This window comes from Fringilla coelebs (genome assembly GCF_963513975.1).
Source record: "Fringilla coelebs genome assembly, chromosome: Z".
Lineage (NCBI taxonomy): Eukaryota > Metazoa > Chordata > Aves > Passeriformes > Fringillidae > Fringilla > Fringilla coelebs.
Genome location: NC_140031.1, coordinates 9,629,350 through 9,646,298, shown reverse-complemented (window position 1 = coordinate 9,646,298; position 16,949 = coordinate 9,629,350). Strand labels below are relative to the sequence as shown.

The 16,949-nt window shown below is 56.2% G+C and overlaps 2 protein-coding genes across 2 annotated transcripts; one reads left to right on the top strand and one right to left on the bottom strand.

Annotated features, from left to right (window-relative positions):
- Positions 1 to 7: 7 nt before the first annotated feature.
- LOC311165578 (receptor-type tyrosine-protein phosphatase mu-like) lies at positions 8 to 6,891 on the top strand (the record flags this gene model as incomplete). Its single annotated transcript, XM_084225653.1, has 12 exons — positions 8 to 37; positions 1,086 to 1,243; positions 1,321 to 1,425; positions 2,536 to 2,587; positions 2,705 to 2,854; positions 3,024 to 3,123; positions 3,631 to 3,710; positions 4,128 to 4,262; positions 4,684 to 4,809; positions 5,381 to 5,538; positions 5,813 to 5,948; positions 6,449 to 6,891. 12 exons carry the CDS (start codon positions 8 to 10, stop codon positions 6,521 to 6,523), a joined length of 1,305 nt encoding a protein of 434 aa, XP_084081779.1. The 3' UTR covers positions 6,524 to 6,891.
- A 772-nt stretch (positions 6,892 to 7,663) lies between these two features.
- On the bottom strand, positions 7,664 to 16,648 carry LOC311165577 (uncharacterized protein; the record flags this gene model as incomplete). The annotated part of the gene is made up of 15 exons (XM_084225652.1): positions 7,664 to 8,190; positions 8,671 to 8,717; positions 8,814 to 8,913; positions 9,196 to 9,235; positions 9,466 to 9,700; positions 9,818 to 9,929; positions 10,062 to 10,257; positions 10,728 to 10,825; positions 11,172 to 11,462; positions 12,036 to 12,278; positions 13,142 to 13,384; positions 13,820 to 14,032; positions 14,610 to 14,792; positions 16,303 to 16,432; positions 16,544 to 16,648. 14 exons carry the CDS (start codon positions 16,646 to 16,648, stop codon positions 8,675 to 8,677), a joined length of 2,232 nt encoding a protein of 743 aa, XP_084081778.1. The 3' UTR covers positions 7,664 to 8,190; positions 8,671 to 8,674.
- Positions 16,649 to 16,949: the final 301 nt, after the last annotated feature.

The following is a 16,949-nucleotide window of genomic DNA, read 5'->3' as shown; positions in this document are numbered from 1 at the left end:
GGTGGGAATGCATGATGTGTTTGGGTTCCAGCAGCTGGTGGGAGCTGTCAGACATGAACCCTGTGGCGAGCCTGGCCTCCAGCCTAAAAATGTGCAGTGTCAGCAGGTTGCTATAGATGGAATCCATGGCAGGGCATCAGTCCCAGGTTTCTGTGCCAGGCAAAGGCAGTCAGTCAGCTCCAGTGGTCATCCCAGAGGAGTCTGGACTGACGTTGCACATGGGAATATTGTAGATTCTTGAGGGCTTGGGTGAGGTGATTTCAAAGGGTATGAAAGCAGATAAAGGGAATGGAACGGAATCTCTGCACATCCAAGAGGATGGGATTCAGGTGCCTGCCTGTCACCTGAATCAATCTGCAGAAGGTCCACACTGAAGCTCCTTGGTCACTTACAGCCCTAAACCTGGGCACGTAGATTATGGTTTACAATAACCTACATAAGGTCATTTCCCAAGATGTGTGCTCCTGCTGAAGTTACGCCTCAGATAAAGGGAAGAAGCTGAAGGAGTGGCAAGGAGGGAAAACAGGTAGAATATAAAGAAAATGCAGTTATGAATATTCCTGTCCTTTCTTGTTTTGCCCAGAGCAATATGTAGCTGAAACATAAAGCTCCAAGAGCACCTGATGGTAAGATGTAGCATTAGTTCATGCCAAGTGAATGTGATGTTTAGAGAAAAATCACAATGGGCTGGCAACAAGTGACTCCATTCACATCAATGTAGTAAGAGCCTTAGGGTATAGCTTTTCTGGGCAAGAGAGGGCTTTTTGATGACTGTGGAAATACCCTAAGCTGTGATTTGTATCATTTCCCTCTGGGGCACGAGCTGCTTTTTCTGCTTTGTGTTCACTGCTCACGGTGAAGCAGAGGACAAAATGAATTTTGTGGCTGTGTGATGGGTGAATCTGCCCTTCAGTGTCTGAGGAGCTAGAGTGGAGCAGTCCTTATGCTGGAGGGAGCACCCTGTGCTGGTGGCCCTCTCAAGTGGTTTTCTCCACTGCTGCCTCCTTGTTGGCAGGCAATCACTTGACACAAGTTTCCTGGCCGCTTCCAGCTCCCTGTTGCCAGCCGTGTCTCCCTTTCTGCAGGCAGGCTGTGCTCTGCCAAGAGCAGTGGAGCAGTTTCACTACCTGCTGTGGCCGGACCACGGGGTGCCCAGAAACCCGTCGCAGCTGCTGGGCTTGGTGGAGGTGGTGAACAAGAGGGTGCTGGAAGCACCTGCAGGCCCCGTGCTGGTGCACTGCAGGTACCGCGCTGGGGCTGTTCGGTGCGGGGGCACAGCCAGCGGGGGCAGCACTGACCCGCGGTGTTCTGTGTCCTCAGTGCAGGCATCGGGCGCACAGGTACCTTCATCGCCCTGGACTTCCTCTTGAAGATGGGCAAGGCTGAGGGGAAGGTGGATGTGTGCAGCAGCTGCGGGAGCAGCGGGTCAGCATGGTGCAGACCAAGGTGAGGAATTTGCTCCCTCCACACCTCGGGCTGCAGAGACAATGCCCACCTGTGGGAGTCGACACAGGCTGGTGGCCAGAAGGACCACAAACCCATGGCTGAAATGCCAAGAGTAAATTTATTCATCACCTTGCTAGCTGGGGGATGCCAGGAGGTAACACATCAGTGGGAACACCAGCACCATCAGGCTCTGTTCATGCTTGGGGACAGTGGGGCTGCTCTTTTCAGCCATTTAACAAAGGCCTGTGCACCTGTAGTTTACCAGCTGGGCTGTGATCTCCTCTGTGTCTCTGTGATCTCTGGCCTTTGATCTCTCCCAAAACAGGGAGCTCAGCCATGTTCATGACAATGGGCTCCAGGTCTCTGTAAACACCAGCATTCCCTCTACATGGATTCTACTCCCCAAAGCAGAGAGAAGACAAACAGCAATAGGCTGTTTATACACAGTGTATGGGATTTCTCACACTGTCATTTTCCAGACCTTGGTATTACAAATTATAAGGCCACATGAGACAATCCACCATGCTCCTTCTGAATGAAAAAACCATCCTTCTTCTTTTAACCCTTTGCTGTCAACACCACCCTTCCCAGGGATGTGGCAAGCAAAGCCACATTAGCCATGCTGCTCCTGCTCTAGCCACAGGGACTAGGGCTACCAGGTGATGGAAACTGAAGCATCTCTTCTCAATGCTGTGTCCAAAGCTAGCTGGAATCTGCATTTCCCTGAGACTCTCTGAGGTATCAGCAGCATTTGTATGTGTCAGTCACCCTGACACAGAAGGGCTGTCTTGTAGGCAAGGATGATGAACAAGTGTCCACCTGTCCGTCTGGCTTTCAGGATGTCTGCCCTCCTGACAGCTTCTGGGCAGTAGTGTCCTGGCCTAGGGACTATGTCCCCATGATCTGCTCGGTGCTGGGCTCCTTCAGAGAAAACCAGGTTGGGCTGGAGCAACCAGCCTCTTGTACAAGGTCTGATTAGTCCACAGGTTTTCCAGGTGGTCTTCCCCAGAGCAGGGATGTGGTGTGAGAGGGAGCACTCAGGAAGATGATCTTGTCTGCGTGACTGGAGTTGCTGGCTGTGTCCCAAAGCAGGGCTGCCTGCAATGAGAAGTGTCTGGCCTCAGGGATCCGCAGCCGGAAGGTGAAGGATGAACCTGCCTCACTTCTGGCACAGTTTGAAGACAGCTGGTGATCTGGAGCTCCAGGGTTCCTCCTGAACTGGCTCCAGACTGTGCAGCTGAGCTGTGTCCTCCCGCAGGAGCAGTACAGCTTCCTGTACGAGGCGCTTCTGGAAGGTTTGCTCTGCGGCAGCACCGGGGTGCCCGTGGAGAGCATCGCCAGCCTTGTGCACTCCCTTCGAGACGATGAGACCTCAGGCTGCAACAGCACCCTAGAGAAGGAGTTCAAGGTACCACCAGGAGACGGTGCACTGGCTGGGAGGGCTCATCTGTGATGCCAGCCCCCTCTCTGCTCCCCTCCCCAGCAGTGGGATGGAGATGGGGGATCATTTCTCTGCAGTGGCCCAAGAAGGTGAGTTGCTGACAGGCAGGACTGACTTGGGTGAATCATCTCTACAGGCCCTGCAGAGATTTTCTGAGTTGTTCCAGCTCCTGCCATGCAGAGAAGCAGAGAAACCCAGAAACCAACCCAAGAACCGCAAGCCAGGGATCCTGCCAGGTAACACTGGCAGGGCTGGGCAGCCTCTTGCTCTAAAGCCAGAGCCTGACAGCAGCATGGCGGGAACGATGCTTTCCTGCTTCTTCCCTCCCCGGCACGTGACACTGAAAGGTTGGGCTCAGGGTCCAGGTGTTGTACTCTGGTTAGTAGATAATAAATACAGATTAGGCTGACTCCTTCTGAGCCTGTTGCAGGTACTCGAAGTATACCTCTCATAAATATGTCCCTGGTCTAAACTTTCCCACTGGAGAGGCTCAGATGAGGCACATCAGAGAGCAATGAGGAGGGTGGATGTGCTGTGCCCCCAGCCACAGGGTTTTGGGCACTCCTCATCAGGGTGCCCCGAGCTGTCAGAGCCGTGGGTGTGGTGGTGCCTGCCCGTTCAGTCCTCTCCAACCCATGCTGCAGGGAGCTATGTCGACTGTACGTGTTGCAGGGAAAGCCCCCTGCCTCGCTGTAGGGAGGGAACAACCGATCATTCCCCCCCTCTTCTCCTTGCCTCTGCAGCGGACTCCTGCCGGCCCATCCTGATGTCCTCGGTGAACGCAGACGGCTCGCCAGCGTACATCAACGCCGTGTTCGCCAGCGTAAGGCTCCGCCCGCCGCGGCAGCGGGAGCGGCTCGGGGCAGCCGGGCCCCTCCTGCGCAGCCCTGCTCTAGGCCAGGGTAGAGCCCCCCGCCCGGGGGAGGTGTCCCAGCCCTCGGGCTGCTGCGCGGTAACTGCTGGTCCTGCTGCCAGGAGATGGCCCCCGCGACCGCGATCGGCGGAGCCCTGCCTGCGCAGGCAGCGCAGCGGCGTGTGCCAGCCACAGCCTGCTGGGAGCTGAGCCCGGGTGCGAGGAGCTGAGAGGGCAGCGCGGCGCTAACATGAGCTGCTCTGAGCAGGGCTGGGGCGGCCTGAGCCTTCTCCATCTCAGCAGGGCGCTAGGGAGCTGTTCCCGCTGTGGGAAGGGCTCTCAGGGATTGTGGGGCTCTCCCCACACAAACGGTCATGTCTTCTGCAGACGTACACCGAGGAGGAGAGAATAATCATCACACAGCTGCCTTTCCCCACCACGCTGGTGGATTTCTGGGCTCTGGTCTGGGACTACACTTGCACTTCGGTAGTTGTGCTGAATCAACTCCAGGAGCTGGACAAGGTCAGCAGCCCAAGCTCTGACAGCTCTCCCCTCTCCTGGCTCCCTGTGGGGCCGAGCAGTGTGATTTCTGCCTTTGGCCCTGCAAGGATCTTACCATGAGAGCCCTGCTTGCTCCAGGACCTGCTGCAGGCTTGTGGAGCTCCACCTGGGCGAGCCCTGAGCACAGCCCCAGCTCCACAGCTCCAGCAGGGGGCTGCCCTCGCTCACACTGCAAATGAGCATCCCTCGGGTTTTGTTGACCCCTACCCAGGTGTCCTCTCTGGCTGCAGCACTGGGTTGGTGCCCAGCAAGGGTCTGGCAGAGCCATGTGCATGTGGCTTATGGGCGAGGGGCTGGTGTGAGCCCCCCGTGTGAGGGGCCGAGCTCTGCCCTGCGTGCAGGTGGGGCCATGTGTGATCATGCCCCTCTTGCCCTCCCCCAGACATACGTGCAGTTCTGGCCCAGCCAGGGTGAAGATGACTATGGCCGCTTCCACGTCCAGCTGATGTCAGAGGAGCCTGGGGCTGGCTTCACAACCTGGACGCTTGTCCTCAGCAACAGGCAGCAGGTGGGCCCTTTGCTCAGAGCTGGCAAACTCCTTTTAGAAGAATCTTTGCATGAGCTGGGAGAAGCAGCTGTCAATAGGCTTTAATTTGGGGTCAAAGTCCCAGCTAGTGATGGCAGAAGGATCTGGTGGTGTCCTGGCAGGGCACTGGCCACAGCAGAGTCTTTTGCCTTGGCAGAGAGGTTAATCCCAAGGAAGTGAGGCTGCAGGCAGAGGTAGAACTGGGAGGTGGTTTTGTGTGCCTTTCCAACTGGAGGACAGCAGCTATGGATGGCGTTTGTACATCTCAGAGGTTCATAGAAAGGGAATTATTGCAGGCAGCTGGACACAGGACTGGTATCAGTCTGAGCTGCACCTGGTGCTCAGCTCTTCTTTTATGCTCTGTGTATCTGTTGCTCTCAGAGCTCTTGGTGGAGAAGAGCAAAGTCTGGAGTGGCATGTCCCACTGTGGGGCTGCTCCCTTGATCCAATGTGCATGGCTGAGCCAGGACTGCCATGTACTGTCCCTCCCCTTCCCTCCATGAAGCCAATAGGTCTCTGCTCTGCCCAGCCCACTGTCTTTCTTCCCCACTAGCCCAAGAAATCTGCAGTGGAAATCCAGTTACATCAACTGACAGACTGGCCCATGCAGCAGCACCTTCCCCCACAGCCCGACACCATCATCAGCCTGCTAGGGAAGGTGGAGACACATCATCGGCAGAGCCAGGATGGACACATCCTTGTCACCTGCTGGTGAGTGATGTCTCCTGGAGGAGCAGCCATGGCACAGAGCTGGACACAGCTCAGGCTGTGTCAGTGACATTGGTGACACTTCCATCTCGGGTGGATGTGTGGATAAGAATTCAGCTATGTTGAGGGAGGAGGCTTCCTGTGGAGGCTGGCTGGGTGTGGGATCTGTGGCCAAGAAGATCCTGAGAGTGCGGGGATCTAGGGGAACACCTCTGAGGCTCAGCTCTGCCACCTGCCATCCCAGAGCAAATGAAGCTCCTCTTGCCCTCCTCCACAGGGACGGAGCCAGCCGGAGTGGCATCTTCTGTGCTGCTGGGTTCCTGTGTGAGCAGATCCAAAGCGAAGGCGTGGTGGATGTGTCCCAGGCTGTGAGGATGCTGAAGAGGAGGCGCAGACAGTTCATTAAAAATGTGGTAGGTGCTGACTTCAAACCCAGCTGGGATGGCAGCAGAACAGCAAGAGCTGTATCTTGCATTGCCCCAGTAGCTGCCCTAGCCCCTCAGTGCTCAGATCATCCTGGTGCCGATGAGATCATTGAAAGCTCCAGTTTCTGCTGCTGGGACACACCCACTCCCTGAGTGGCAGGTTCTGCAGAACTGAAGGGACACCAAAGCATCCTGCATGATGAGTGGCCCCTTTCTGGTCCACCTGCCTGCTTAACACTTTGTGTCATGGATGCTGGCTCTCCTGCCAGAACCAGCTGGCTCCAGTGCTGGTGCTGCCCATCCTTCCAGCTCCTGGAGCACATGCCTGCATTCCTCAGCTGGGGAAGGTGGACTCCAGCTGAGGGGAGGAGGGTGGACCGCACCTGTGTCTGGCATGCTCTGTGTCAGGAAGCTGTTGGAGACCAATGCTGACATGCCACTGCAGGTGTTGGTCCACCAGAGTCTCATGTGCATCCTTTTATCCACAGGAACAGTATGGGCTCTGCTATGAACTAGCCCTCAGTTATTTGAATTCATTTGAAACCTATGGGAATTTCAAGTAAGCACAGCCTGTCTCTGGATGGGACTTTGACTCCCTGGACAGCCCTTCATCAGTGCCAGTGGAAGCAAGTGGGGACAACAAAATGGATGTGCATGAGCTCAAGATGCTTCACTCTCCTGAAGAACCACCCCAAGGGTCGTCCAAGGCTGGAGAACAGAGGCTAGACTGTTTCCAAGTTTTGGCCAAGTGTTGAAATGGGAACCTGACCATCTGCCCAGCATTTGTGTAGGAACTTATCTGGAATCACAACCTAATTATGCAGAGGCACCAGGACTTCACCTATGCTTCCTTGCCAAGGATGACGAGGACAGCTGTCCCATGCAGGTTCCCTTGTCCCCTCAGGCAGCCCCAAGGAAAGTGGGGTAGCACCAACACCCACATTGTGTTTGGTCAGAGAAGTCCCAAACTGCTGTAAGATCCGTGGTGCTCAGGAGCACAGGATATCTGTCCTACTGTGGGAGAAGCATGAAGCCCAAAGTCAACAAGAGCCAAGAGTGGGACAGTCCATAGTCCTGCAGGGCTAAACTGGTCCTTCAGACCCCACACAGTTTCTTCCTGGGGCTGCATCTTTCTGGTGCTGCTCCAAGTGCCATGGCCCTACCAGCTCCACAGAGGCTCTCTCATCAGCCTGTGGGTGCACCATGGCAATCCCAGGTTATGGTGTCTCAACGTGAATATCCCGGATGTGGTTCAAGCAGCACCACAGAAAAAAGGCAGGAGACTTCAGAAGCAGGAGTGAGCCCATGGCTTTCTGTCCTGTGTCTCACCAATAAAGGCCATGGTGGTGGTGACCCCTGATCTTTGCTTCTCTTCCAGGTTTGACCTGGCACAGGAGCAACAAGGGAGCTGAAAGCACAGAGATACCACAGCATGGGCACAGAATACACTCTTGGCCAAAATATGTGTGGAGGGCCATCACCCATTCCCAGCACACATCTGCTCCAAACTCACATTAGAGCTGTCCAGCTCAGCTCAGGAGGTCAGAAAAGCTGTCAGCCAGCACTAGAGGAATACAGGATCACAGCAGCCCTGTTCGTGGCTCCCCTCAACAAGGCACAGTCAGCTCCCTGCAGGGGAATATCACCCCACCGGGGCAATGAGGGGAGCAGGCAGCCCCTCCAATCCATAAGCCTTTATTTGTTGTCCAGACAGAACAGGCAGAGTCACAAAACAGTCCAGCCTGGCCAAGCAAAGCCCTGGGTTTGGCTGACTACCAGCAGAGCGGGCAGAAGGGTTGGGAACCCAGAAGACAGCAGGAGAATGCCATGAACCTGCGCCTGTGTGAGTCTGGCACTGGGAAATCTGGCATACAAGTCCTGCTTCCAGGAAAGCAAAAATGAAACCAGAGCCTAAATAAAAGGATTACAGAAAGCCAGACTCAAAAGCCTTACAAAAGCAGTAAGCAAACCCTGGGAAGTGAAGGGGCTGAGGAATTAAAAACTCAGCCCTCCAGGGCCTTCTGGTTTCCTCTTGCCCTGCTGAATTGGATGAATTTCATGGGAAGGGAACCCCATGCTGGTCACAGTCACAGGAGAGCCAGGGGACATGGCAGCATCAGTACTGGGCTGCGGTTATCCTTCCCATCTTCTCCACATCCTCACTGCTCTGGGTATCTCCATGGACCTGGCTGGGGCTGAAGTGCCTGATCTCCAGCCTAGCCACCTTTACCTGTGGAGATAAAGGGCACCCAGTGTCAGAGACAGGCTGGAGCACACTGCAGTGCCTGCCACAGCCCAACCCTTTGATCCCTGCTGTGCCAACCACAGGGCCCCAGAGGTGCTGTCGGTGCTGAGGTGAGAGCAGCAGCCCCTCAGCCTGACCTTCCTGAGACCCCTCCCTGCAGATCCCCAGGAGGGATGGCACAGACATGGGTCAATCAAAGAGCTGAGCCTTCAGGATGCTCTCTTTGCTCACCCTGTCCCTGCTGCAGGCAGGGAGCATTGCCTGGGACCAGGCTCTGCCTCCATGTGGGGCTCAGGGGCAGAGCCATCCTGACCATCCCCAGCTAAGGCAAATCAGGAGGTGTATCAGTGCAGTGTACAAACTGCTGCTTCTCCTGAAACTCAGGTTCTCCTGGGAGATTGCTGCTCTCATTGCAGCCCAATAGTCCTCTCTGTGATGGTTGTCTGCAGAATTGCATTTTCCTACCTTTTTAATTATCCTCCTGAGTTTTGTTGGGCAAGTACTTCCTTTTCCTGGAAGGGCAAAGGGGAGTAAGAAACTGGCATTGTGTATGTACCTGCTGACCCTGTCCCCTTCCTACCTGCTGAACCTGTCCCCTCCATACTCACCTGGAGTGCACAAGCCACAGGATAACTGCAACCACAAGGCGGTCTGCCAGCAGCAGAACCAGTGCAATCACAATCCAATGCCACTGGCCCACAGTCTGCCCTGCAACAAACACAGAGGGGCAGGGGTGAGTGACACAGCCTGACCTTCTGCTGGCAATGGCCCCACGAATGGCAAAGGGTATGTGCAAGTGTGTATGCCTGTGCCCTGGCTGAGGTTTCTTCTGAGAGAGAGGATCATCCCGTGTGTAAGGATCTCACTCTGTTCCACGTGAGACCCAACAGCTCTTGTGTTGGGGCGGCTCACATCCAGGGAAGCTGCCAGGCTGGCAAAAGGGAACAGGCAGGAGATAGGCTTGGGCACCAGGAGCAAGGAGACACTTACCGAGAGAGAAGCTGTAGCAGACACAGGTGAACTTCTCTGCCTGTTGGAGGAGACAGGAGGGAGAGCTCAGCCCACGCCTGCAGCACGGGCCTAGCTGGGGCAAAGGTTCCCCCGCAGGCCCAGCGAGTGAGCCGGCTGTGTCCGGGAGCCCAGGGACACCACGGTGGCAGGGCATGGGACAGGAGCGTGGCCTCAGAGGCAGCCCAGAGGCAGCGAGGGCCCAGCCCCGGCCGGCAGCCGCCGCAGAGAGCAGGAGCCCCGCGAGGGTACCTGCGGGCTGAGGCGGACGAGGCGCAGAAGGGCCGTGTAGTCCCGGCCCGGGCTGAGGGCAGCGTTGTGCAGGCCCTGCCCGCGGCTCCCGTCGCCCAGCACGAAGTCCGTGGGGGCGCTGAGGTTGAGAACAGCGGCCAGGTACACGCTGGCATTGGAGAGCCGTGCCTGCCCCGAGCAGATGCTCTCGATCAGCGAGGCGTTGTGCGTCGAGGCCACGATCAGCTGGTGCTCCCTGCGGGCCCAAAGGCAGTGGCACAGGGCACGGGCCACGGGCAGGGAGGCGTCTGCAGGCCAGCGCCGGCGTGGGGAGGGCCACGGCGGGGCTGCAGAGCCGCGGGGCTGCGCTCACCTGGCGGCCTCAGAGCCACGGGCGATGGGGAGCAGCGGGAGCACGGCCGTCCCTTGCGAGGGGGCGATGTCGCGGGCACTGCGGCAGCTGATGGTCTGGGCGTGCGGGGTGTCTGCGGGGGAACGGCGGGGAATGAGCATCGGCAGGGCCGGGCGAGCAGCAGGGACGGCCTCGGGCAGCGCAGGCCGCCGAGCAGGGCTCGGCTGTGGCCGGGCTCCGGGCCAGGCCCCGCAGCAAAGCTCACCGGAGCTGCTGTTGCTGTGAAAGTCCCTCATCAGCGCAGCCCCGGCTCCAGCAGCCGTCAGTCCCTGGATCATCACGGCGTAGCTGCTGCCAGGGCTGTGCTCCGGCAGCCGATGCTCAGTGACGGAGCCACTGAGGCGCAGCCGCTCGGTCTCCAGCACGCCGCTGTCCCCGGCGTTCCTGGCTGTGATGCTCAGCTGCGGACAGGAGACGCGGCTGGGACGCAGCAGCTCCCGGCTGGCCGCTGGGAAGGTGCCCGCAGCTGGCAACGTCCCTGCCAGCCTGCCCTTCCCTGTGCCTGCCCCCTGTGCCTGGGCAAGGCTCCGGAGAGGAACGGGCGGGAGCCTCAGCCCCACGCGGGGAGCTCAAAACACAGGAGAGGAGAGGAGGAATTTGGAGCCACCACTGAGGATGTGTCAACAGCAACCTCTGTGAGCAAAGGGACGGATCTCTGATAAGGGAAGAGGGAGGCTGCTCGTTTGAAAGGCTGAGCCCAAGGACAGGTCTTGCAATATCACAGGCACTGTGGTGATGTGCTCCATATGAGAAGCCCTGAGCTTCTCAGTCCTCCTGTATTTCCTTATGGCTGTCCCTTGACCACAGTTCCCAGTGTGCCTGCACAGAGCTCCAGGCCGGGAGGTGAGGGTCTGCCCTGGTCCCTGGGTACCTGGTATCCGATGATCTCCCCGTTGCAGGAGGGCAGCGCGCTCCAGTGGAGAGAGCCCCTGTCGGGATCCAGCCACAGCTGCTCCGGTTTGTCTGGCACTGCAAGCAGAGACCATGGGGTCACACACAGGGCCATGGGCAGGGCCTGAGGCCAGAGGAGGCTGCAGCAGCTCCTGGCCAAGGGACAGGCTGCAAAGGGACTCCCTGGGAAGGGTTTGTCCCCTGCAAAGGCTGCGTGTGCTGCAGCAGTGGGAAGCACAGCAGTGTGGTGTGGGGTGGCACAATGAGAACGGGCTGTGCCCTGCTCGGGGCTCTCCCAGCCCCTTCCCCAGAGCTCCACAGGACCCAAGCAGCTCTGATCCAGGCACATCCCTGGACAGAGCAAATGATCAGGCTGAGCTGACAGGTGAGGGGAACATCTATCCTCCCTGTTCTGTGCACTTACCTGTTTCCTGTGTTGTGAAGAACCATGAGAAGAGAGTTGCGATGGGAGGCAAGTCAATGGTGACATTGTACTCAGTGAAGGGCTGCAAAGGGGAGCAGGTGAATGTTCCCTCCTGGCCATGCAACATCTGCTCTACATTCACCTCCTGAGCCTCACAGGGAGGGGAGGAAGGCGCTGCCAGCCGGCACATGGCCCTCATGCCCTGGCAGGCATCGGGGAACCTGCAGGTCCATTTCAGTTTGATGCTGGTGCTGGAAATCTCAAAGGTCTCAGGGTCAACCTGGAGCACTTCTGTGAAGGAAAGATTGCCAGAAGGTGACTTTATTCCCTTCCCACCCAAGTCAGGCAAGGATGCTGCAGTCAGACAACTTTGCTCATCACTCTGCATGGTGGGAGGGAAAGGGAGAGACTGGAGGTGGTCATGGCAGCCCTCTGAAAGGGGAGCAGGAGGAGTTTGGGGTCATGTTGTACTAGGAAACTGAATGTCAACCATTGGGTGAATTTCTCCAGTGGCACAGCTGCTCCTGTTCAGTCCAACATCAGGAGATCTTGGGGAGAACAGAGGGAAGGCAGGAGGGTGTGTCCCCAGCTGGGCTACATCACAGCTCACAGGGAGAAGCAAAGGGATCCTGCCTGCCTCAAAGCAGGCTCTGAGCTGTGTGGCTGCAGCCATCCTTTGGTGCCATGGGAGAGCCCTACAGGAGACATTCCCTCCTGGCCTGGAAGCAGGAGCTGCTTCCACAGCCTCCCTCCTCACAGTGCTGGGCCGAGGGAAAAACCCTGACCTTGCCATGGTGCCCCCCTCAGAGATGTTCTCAGGATCTCCCCCTGCAAAGGATTATCCTGCTCCAGGTCCCTCCTTACCAATGCACTCCACACTGGACTGAATGGGGACCCAGGCACCTCTGGAGTCTCTTCCAAGCCAAAATTCTTTGTACCCAAGTGGCTCATAATCATCATACTGGAATTGAGTCTGACATTGGATTTCACTGAAGGATGGCTGGAAACCCTCAGGGCAGCTCAGCATCACTTTCTCATTCTTCTCATAGTTCTGCTGGTCTGGTGCCAGCTGGAGTCTGGAGTCCCACAGGGGCCTTTGGCACACTTCTGTCAGAGGTGAAAGTGGGTGTTAGATGGACTGGAGGTGATGAGCTGATGAAGTGAGTATGGGTGAGTGGTGAGAGAGAAATCCCCAGCAACCCCTCCAGGCAATGAAGGGAGAGGGAAGGTGACACATCCATCTGCTGGGATGTGACCTGAGGGCAAGCCTTGTTGGGAAGGGGCTTTCCTTGAACTTGTAAAGTGTGAAGAATCACTCATTGCTGAATCTGCTCCTATCCACCCACTTCCCCTTGTGGCCACTCCTATCCACCTCCCACAGCCCAAAACAGAGAGATTCCCATCCTATCTCTCCCTGTGCATCTCTCCTGAGCACTGCCATATACTGCCATGCCCCTACTGAGCACAGCTGTGTCTCTGCCTGGGAGAGCTCTGCATCTCCATCCCCTGATGGATGGCATTCCTCCTCTCCCAGATCCATCCCAATCAGCCTCCTGTCCCAGTGCCAAGGGCTGAGCCAGCCCTGCATCATCAGGGCTCCTTCATTCCCCTCTGCTCCAACCCCTGCAGCTGCAGGAGGTGTCCCCCAGGCCATCCATGGGCCAGCAGGGCAACAAGCAGACCTGTGCATTCCAGGGTGGCACCTGGAGGCACAGCAGAGATAATGGAACTTCCATGGACACCTGGGTGGGAGCCTCAGATCCTGCCCCTGGCCTGGGCACCCATCTGGGAGCCCCAGATTTGGCCTGCTCAGGAACCACTGCAGGAGATTTCCGCTTGCCCAGCTGATTCTGCCTGGTCTGTTGTCTCCTGGCTGTGTTTTCTTCTTCAGCAGTTTGCACAGGCAACAGAGCCCCAGGGAGGGTGAGGGTAGAGGGGACACACGGGAGACCTGCTGCAGCCTCACTTACCCGCACACAGGACATCCTCCTCAATGCGTGTCCAGGCACCTGTGCTGCTCCTGCCCCACCAGGCATCCACATAGACTGGTTTTCCAGTGCTCACTGTCAGAATTACCTTTGTACATTTGACCTCGGTGAAGGAGGGCTCAAGGCCTTTGGGACAGGTCAGTGTCAGTTCTCTATTCTGTGGGTATTCAGCTTTGTTCTCCAAAAATTGAAGTCTTGCGTCCCACTGAGGTTTTGGGCATTTTTCTGTGAGGGAGAAAGCGTGAGAGTCCAAGGGAATGCTCAGGCAGGAGTGGGACCAAGGCTTTTCCATGATGAGCTGTGGGTAATGTCAGCATTCCACACCATGAGGAAACCCAAGGACCTCCAAGAGCAGAAACAGAGCATGTGCCTGGGCAAGGAGGTGATACAGGACACCGGGAGAGAGGCGAAAAGTGAGAGTCAGGATCCCCTGGGACTTCCTCGTGACATACAACTCAGGAATAGACTGGGAGATGCAGGGATAGAGAAAACCTGTCCCACGCTGACGGCTTCTAACCCTGTCCACCTTGGAGACTGCTCCCAAGTGGGACCTGACTCTGAGCTGTGCCCAAGGTGTCTCACAGATACAGCAGCATGTCCAGGTCCTCTCCACAGGGTGAAGTGCACTTAGCAGGGGAGACCTACTGCTTCACAACTTACCTGTGCTGCAGATCAGGTTCTGTGCCAACCTCTGCCATTCTCCTGAAATATCCAACACCTCCCAAGCATTCTTCCCTTTTGCACATCTGATCACGGCGAGGGGAGGATCATCATTCTCAAAGCAGCTCAGTGTCACCTCTTCACTGACCCTGTAAAATCTCTGCTTTGGGCTAAACTGGAGCTGTGAGTCCCACTGTGGCCGCTGGCATCCCTCTGCACAGAGGAGAGGAGAAGGAGCTCATGTAAGCAGGATGGGAAGTGGTCTGCTGGGATATCTCTTGCTCAGATTTGGACAGGGCCCATCTCCTTTGGTTACCACACTCAACTGCTGATCCCTCTGTTGCAGCCTAGAACAGAGTTATTGGTGGCAGCAGACCACCCCAAGAGCAGTCCCATCCATGCCTGCTACAGTCTTGCAGGCTTCCCAACTCAGGCTCCACTTGGGAAAGGCTGGGCAGGGACTGAATTCCTTCCCAGTCTTCACAGAGAGTTCCATCCTCTCCCACCACCTTGGCCATACACCCAGACATTGTTGGAAGGCACAGGGCCTACAGCAGCCCCCAGTGCAGGGAGCCTTGTTCCTGCCTTTGAACCCCTCCCAGGAGCACAGACCCCAGCAGGTGCCTACAGCAAGGTGCTGAGACAAAAAGAGCCTTGTCACTGCCAGGACATGGGCAAAGCCAAGACATCCAGGTCTGCCATTCCTGCACTGTCATCTGCGTGACCAGGTCACAGAGGGCCTGCCACCAGCTCAGGACCCTGGGTCAGGGTGGTGCAGGGCTGTGCTTACCCTTGCAGGTGGGAATCTCATTCCACAGGATCTGGGCCCCTCCGGAAATGCATTGAATCTGTGGGACAGATGGCACAAACTCCCCAGAACAGCTGAGTTGCACCACTTCGTTCAAGGCATAGCTGTTCTTCTTTGGGTTGAACCGCAGTTTGGGGTCCCAGTCAGAGGGAAGTTTACATTTTCCTGTGTGCAAAGGCCAGGAGGCAGAGCCTGAGGGTCACTGGGCTCCAGCAGCATCCATGAGGATGGTGGAGTTCTATCTGGAGTGGTGCCAATGCCTGTCTCTTCAGAGGGGTGGCAGAGACAGCACCTCCCAGGATGAGCCCCATGCCCCAGCTGCTTTATCCCTCCCCACACCCTCTGGAGCAGTGCAGGAGGGTTATCCACAGGGTTATCCTGTCCACCTGCTGCTGTGGAGACACCCCAGCCAGAGGGCTCCAGCAGCCTGGGGGACGCTGCTCTCTCCCACAAATACAGGGCCTGTGGGAGTGCACCAGACTCTGCTGGCACCACTCATCAGCATTCCTGTCATTCTGCAGGACATGACCTGCTCACACCCACAGGCACACTTGTTTGCAGCAAAATCCCACTTGAGTTGCCACTTTGCTTTTGGTCTGGATGTTACACTTGTTATTTCCTCTGCTTTATCCCTCTCAAAATCATCTGCTGGCTCCTAGGAGCAGGTACCTCCCATCCCATATATCTGCCATCCTCACCCAAGGCAAGTGACACCCCCTCATCTGAGTGGGCTGAAGGGGCTTAGAGCATGTGGGTATTTCACCAGCTGCACGTTTGGTTATGTTTTGCATCATGTAGATTGGGCAACTGATTGAAGTAAATTTTCATATTAGTTTTCATTAAATTGTTGACAGGAGTGCTGCTGCCTCTCTGCATGGATCTGCATTTGGGTCTCTACCCTCTGACCAGACCCTGCTTTTCACACAACAACTGTAAGTCTCTGAGAGTGTTCCTCCACCATACAAATTTAGCTGTAGCTGTCCAAACTTTGTCCAATGTTACCAGGGTGCAGCCAGAGAGTTTGCACTGCTTCCTACTACACCCAAGTGGCATCAGGACTCCCCAGGAAACCAGGTGTGCTCTGCAGACCTCATGCAGTAATGGACCACAGCAGCTGCACCCCCTCAGACAGAATGAAACCCCTGACAAATAAGTGGGAAAAAAATAGCCCCAGACTGGCAAATTGAGCATCAAGTATTTCAGTCAGGTGAGAGCTACTCATGAAAGCATTTCCCATGTTTTAATTTGCATTTCAGGGCCCTGAATTGTGCCTCTAGGAAGATTATTCACTGATGGATATTCTTTGATCATGGAGGTACCACAGAAATGTGAACAAAGTTGCTTGAAAAGAGTCATATGAGGCTTAGCCTGAAGCAAGAAGCAGTTTGAGGAGATGGAAACTCTGCAGTTGAGGCAGCCTTAGGAGCTGAGTGGGTTGTGAATGCTCATGAGCTTGGCTGGCCTCTCCCACACGGCCCCACTCTTGACTTCAATGTGAGGGGGCCTCACTATTTATCCTTTTGTAACTGTACCACACCTCCTGGTAGTTGTGAGAGCTCCCACAGCACTCAAAAGTATTAAATAAGAGGAGATCTACCTTTCAGGGATGGTGGACACTGGAGTTGATGTCACCATCATTGCCTGCTTCTGGTGGCTACTGGATGGAAATTGGTACCTGTGAATAGGGTGATCTCTGGGATTGCAGGAGCTGCCACCTCCATGAGGAGCAAAAGGACCGTCCTAATTGAGGGACCTGAGGGTAGAATCGCCACAGTAGAACCATTCATGGTAAGGGCTCCCATTACCTAATGGGGCAGTGACCTATTATCTTAATGGGGGGTAAGGGCGAGATACCTCTTCAATGCCACAGGAGTTCTAGTTGGGGCCACTGTGGAGTTTGCCCCTCCACCACTCACCTGGAAGACCAACAAACTGGTATGGGTGGACCAGTCGTCCCTCCCAGCTGAAAAGCTGAAAGCATTCGAGTCCCTCATGCAGGAGCAGTTGTCCAAGGGCCACATCGTACCAAAGAACAGCCCTTGGAACACTCCTGTCTTTGTTATCAAAAACTCCAGCAAGGACAGGTGGCTCCCGCATGACCTCAGGAAGATCAATGAGGTCATTGAAGATATGGGTCCCCTGAAGCCCGGCCTGCCCTCACCCTCAGTGCTCCCCAGGGATTGGAGGTTGGCAGTCATTGACATTAAAGACTGCTTTTTTTACATCCCACTCCATCCCAGGGATGCCTTGTGGTTTGCCTTCTCAGTCCCATCCTTGAACACACAAGCCCCCTGAAAAGATACCACTGGAGGGTACACCCCC